The sequence below is a fragment of the Morchella sextelata genome, assembly GCF_020137385.1.
Source record: "Morchella sextelata strain SCLS chromosome Unknown scls_20, whole genome shotgun sequence".
Classification (NCBI taxonomy): domain Eukaryota; kingdom Fungi; phylum Ascomycota; class Pezizomycetes; order Pezizales; family Morchellaceae; genus Morchella; species Morchella sextelata.
In genome coordinates, this window is record NW_025408635.1 from 627716 (window position 1) to 632287 (window position 4572).

The 4572-nt window shown below is 50.0% G+C and overlaps 2 protein-coding genes across 2 annotated transcripts; both read left to right on the forward strand.

Moving 5' to 3' along the window:
• Positions 1 to 303: 303 nt before the first annotated feature.
• H6S33_006373 (uncharacterized protein) lies at positions 304 to 1116 on the forward strand (the record flags this gene model as incomplete). Its single annotated transcript, XM_044837716.1, has 1 exon — positions 304 to 1116. The coding sequence occupies one exon, from the start codon at positions 304 to 306 to the stop codon at positions 1114 to 1116; it is 813 nt and encodes a 270-aa protein (XP_044689900.1).
• An 801-nt stretch (positions 1117 to 1917) lies between these two features.
• On the forward strand, positions 1918 to 4072 carry H6S33_006374 (uncharacterized protein; the record flags this gene model as incomplete). Its single annotated transcript, XM_044837717.1, has 2 exons — positions 1918 to 3786; positions 3843 to 4072. Coding segments are annotated over 2 exons (2099 nt in total), but the record flags the coding sequence as incomplete, so codon positions are not given.
• Between the last annotated feature and the right edge of the window lie 500 nt (positions 4073 to 4572).

The following is a 4572-nucleotide window of genomic DNA, read 5'->3' on the forward strand; positions in this document are numbered from 1 at the left end:
GCCGGCTGGCAGCTTGCGCCGATTAGCTCCGAGCGGTCCGATCTTCGATCCGATTGATTCCAGCTGTCCCTCATATATCCACCGGTACCAAAACACTCCCCTCCGGCGGTTGACGCTCCGGGGGTTATTATTGGGGTCGAAAACGTGTTTTTTAACTAGGAAAACCGCAACTCCGCATTTGGTCGCATATCGATCGCACCGCACCTCGTGGGTGCGAACCGGAGTTGATAGTGGTGTTGCCATTAGTATCAAAGGGTATTGGGGTATCTTCTAGCCTTTCTCTCACTCCCGTAAATGCTTAGCATGCCCGTAACAGCTCCCCCATTTGGCCCGCTGTACCCATGTTCCGCTCCAGAATTGAAGGCCCTCCGAGAGTACCTGGACAAAGAATTGTCTTCAGGAAAGATCTCTAGATCTAACAGCCCTGCTGCGGCACCCATATTGTTCATTCCTAAGAAGGATGGTACATTGCGGATTTGTGTGGATTACAGAGGTTTGAACAAGGTCACTGTCAAAGACAAGTACCCGCTGCCTATCATGAGTGAGCTCAGAGACAGGTTGTTCAAAGCCAAGATCTTCACAAAGATAGACCTGAAGAACGGCTTCAATTTGATCAGGATAGCAGAAGGTGATGAGTGGAAAACCGCTTTCAGAACCCGCTATGGACTGTATCAGTATAATGTGATGCCATTTGGTCTATGTAATGCTCCCTCCGCTTTCCAGGCAATGATCAATGATGTGCTAAAAGAACTACTGGATGAAGGAGTAGTTGTCTATATTGATGACATCCTCATCTACTCGGAGACTGAGAGAGAACATGAGCTATTGGTCAAGAAGGTACTGCAGAAGCTTAGGGAAGCTAAGCTCTGTGCCTCGATCAATAAGACATCCTTCCATGTCCGAGAAGTAGAATACCTAGGCTATCATATCTCGGAAGAAGGAGTATCTATGTCAGAAGACAAGGTGGAGGCGGTTAAGGAATGGCCGGTCCCTGAGAATATCAAGGCAGTACAGGCATTCCTCGGATTTGCAAACTTCTATCGCCGCTTTATTGAAGGCTTCAGTAAAGTTTGCAAACCATTTGTAACGGAGCCATTTCAACTGTCTGGTGTATGAGTACACACAGGGCCCGGTTACATGCTGAGAGTTATTGTTAGAAGCCAGTTGCACGGTGATATGCAAGTACCGGCAGTGTGGTTAGCTACCAGCTGTTAGAGTAACTACATTCCGGGCGCTAGGAAGGGGACCTATTCATGGGAGCAATGACTGACGAGTCTATGCCTCGCCAGTGACTAGAAGACCGGCCAGAGTGAAGCTCTGATTGCCCGGTGATCCTCTGTATCCTCCGAGCATTGTAAGTCCGCCGAAAGGCAGGGACTATGCTAGGGAAGTCTCCAATAAGCGAAAGCTCTACAGCAATGATTAAGCTTACACCTGAGCGGTAGCTCATTCATGCAGGTCCTCGGTTGTGTGGCAACCAAGGCTGCAGGTGTTACAAAGGCTTTGACTAAGGGTGGTTGCCTTGGGTATCGGAAAACACCCGCTGACGCTTAGAGAAAAGCGGGGTAGCGGTGGTATTGTTTCCGGTACTGAGGAGAGGCCCACCGGAACTTAGTAAGGAGTTAGGAGCAGAGAATAGAGGCCTTCGGAGTATAAGTACTCAGGTTCATTCTTGCCCTTCAGTCCGATTCTCTCGAGTCTTGATCAGAAAGAAAAACAAAAAGTTCTTATCGGTAGCAGAGCCCTTAAAGATTATTGAGTTCTAGCGATAGTATCTTTGAATAATCTGCAACCTGATTGTCTATCTTGCACGGCCGTCTCTATTCTATACAAATCTATTTCTCTTAGAAAGGACCCCCGTTACAGATAATCTTTAAGGCTCAAGTCACCTTCAGATTATTCTTCCTATATACAAAAATGTCCGCCCTCTCAGCTCCGGATGCGCCCCTGCAGATTGAATGGCAGCCGGTGCCCCTCCAGCTTGATGCCACTGGGCAGACACAGCTTGTCAAGAAGCCCAGGACCGCTTTACAGACCTACATCCCCGGTTGCGAGCCTGCTTGGCAGGATACCGACGAGATTTCCGTCCAGCAATTCTTCACAGAGCTTCAGACCTACCTCCAGCACAGCCTGCAGAATCAGTTGACCCGGGGCAGTCAGGCCCTACTCATTGTACAAGAGCGCCAGGCAGCACAGAATGCTCTGATGGCGGAAGCTCTTGAGTACATGAGAATGGAGGTCAACTCTGTTCAGGAAGAACTCCGGAAGTATGTGGAGAAAGATGAGCTGAATGCCGATGCCATGGAGATTGAGTGGACAAACCCGGCTACTCCACCGGACTTTGTGGCCGAGATACAGAAAGCCCTTGATGAAGGAAGACTGGTGGTGGCCAGACCAGCAACTCCGGCACCAAATCCAGTCTCCAGGTCCTCTTCCAGAGCAGCTACCAGGACAATGCAGCGGAAGGCCAGCCCCTTTGCAGCATTTCCGGTCAGATCCACTAGGAGAGTTATTCCTATTGTGCAGCCAGCGGTGGGAGCTTCACCCTTACCACCTAGCCGCTTCGGTGGGGTACACCCACTCCTTGGAGGAACTGACCGATCCTTTGACTATGAAGGAGAGTTCTTCTCAGGTGCAGGCCGAGGACCTCCCAGTCCACTAGCCAGGAACCCGGGAAGGTTCACCATGTCTGGGGCCGCTCAACCAGCAGCAACCTCACCTTTGGCCAGCAATCCGGCACCAGTAGCACCTGTGGCCCCTCCTGCTGCGGCCGCCGCTCCCCCTCCAGCTCAGGCACAGGGAGGAAGTGGTGGAAATCAGAACCCTCCACCCCCAGCAGCCCGCGCTCCCGCTCCAGGAGATCCAGACAGTTCAGACTCGGAACCAGAAGGTGGTGATAGGAGAGGATGGCGGAGATATCTTAAGAAGAAGTTGGAGAAGCAACAGAAGGACTTGTTTGCTATTATGTCCCAGCAGTATCAACCTCCGGCCACCTCCCACCCTTCTACTTCCACTAGGGCCAGAGAACCAAAGGCACCACCACCTTCCAAATTCCAGGGCAAAGCGGAGCAAGTGGAGACCTTCATCCGGCAATGTGAGAATGTGTTCTCCATTGAGAGCCTGTCATTTACCTCTGAGGAGGTTAAGATCCGATATGCAGGCAACTTGATGGAAGGTGAGGCAGCGATCCGATGGTATGAGGCATACCACAATTCAATTGATCAAGCCTCCGCCAACCGCCTTGCTGGGATGCCGGTGCAGTTGGATCAGAGATGGAAGCGCTGGGATTCCTTTGTGGATGCTTTTAGAGCTGCCTTCGGTGAAGCCATCTCTAGAGATGATGCTGTAGCCCAATGGAATACCCTCGCTCACACAGCTCGAGGAGGAATAGACCTCTTCCTGAATACTATCATTCAGCTGATGTGGAAGACTGGCTATGAGGGTCAGTTGGTGGATGATAAGATTCATAATTCCCTCCTCCCAGACCTAGGCATGAGTTGGGCTCTTTTTAATCCCAAGCCAAAGTCCTTGATGGAGCGGATAGCTGCTCTAAGAGAGTTAGGGCACACCCATGAGAGGTACCAAGGGATGGCAGCTGAGAAAGCGCACCCTCGGACCAAGAAAGATCCTCCCGCTCAGAAGGACCAGCAGCCTAAGAGGAAAAGAGAAGCTGCGAGCTCCTCTGGACCTCAGAAGACTCCTGGACCTAAGGACAAAGCGGTGGAACTGAAGGGTATCCCGGGGGATATTCTAGAAGAAAGAAGGAAAGCAGAAGTATGCTTGAAGGTATGACCTTCCGGTACTCCCTATTGGTAGAGTGCATAGACTGACTTGTGCAATAGTGCGGCAAGTCCAGACACAAATGGACCGATTGTTGGTCCAAGGAACCTACTGTTGTTCGAGTAGCAGCAGTGAGGGTACAAAAGCGGAAAAGAGGGAATGGCAAGTCCAACTCTCAGAAGAAGGCTAAAGTGGCTGCTGTAGTAGCAGAGGATCCACTTATTGTACTCCCGGAGGTTACGGAAGATTTTGTTTTGCAGCCTGAGCAAGACTCGGACAATGAAATCCTCTGGTAGAAAAGTGTCTGTTTGGGTCTATGTTTACTAGTTTTCTTTTATATGGGATTTGGGTTTCTATGTTTCTCTTGAATAAATTATGATTGTGTTTCCGCCTATTTGATTGCTCCAAGCACTCTGAGGATGGGTTTAAGACCCGAAACAGCTGGTCTGTCAGTGCTCTACTAAAGTTACATTTGCTACAAAGACACTTCCAAACCGCTACCAAAAAATCACCACACATCATACCCGCTATATTACCGCTTGGGAATAGAACCAAAGGATCTTTGATCTTAGTAGTGCCCGAAGCTATTAGCTATGCTGAAAAGACAAAGAGAAACGAGTCCAGAATCCGCTGTTAAGTAAAGAAGGTTGGAACAGAGGCTTCCCTCCTTACCAGTACATGGAAAAAGACCTATACTGAAGGCAGGACTGTCATGGACAGTCAAAGGAAAGGATGAAGGCGCCCAAGGGTCTTTCCTGTTTGACACCGGTTGTACAGGAGCAATCCTCAACC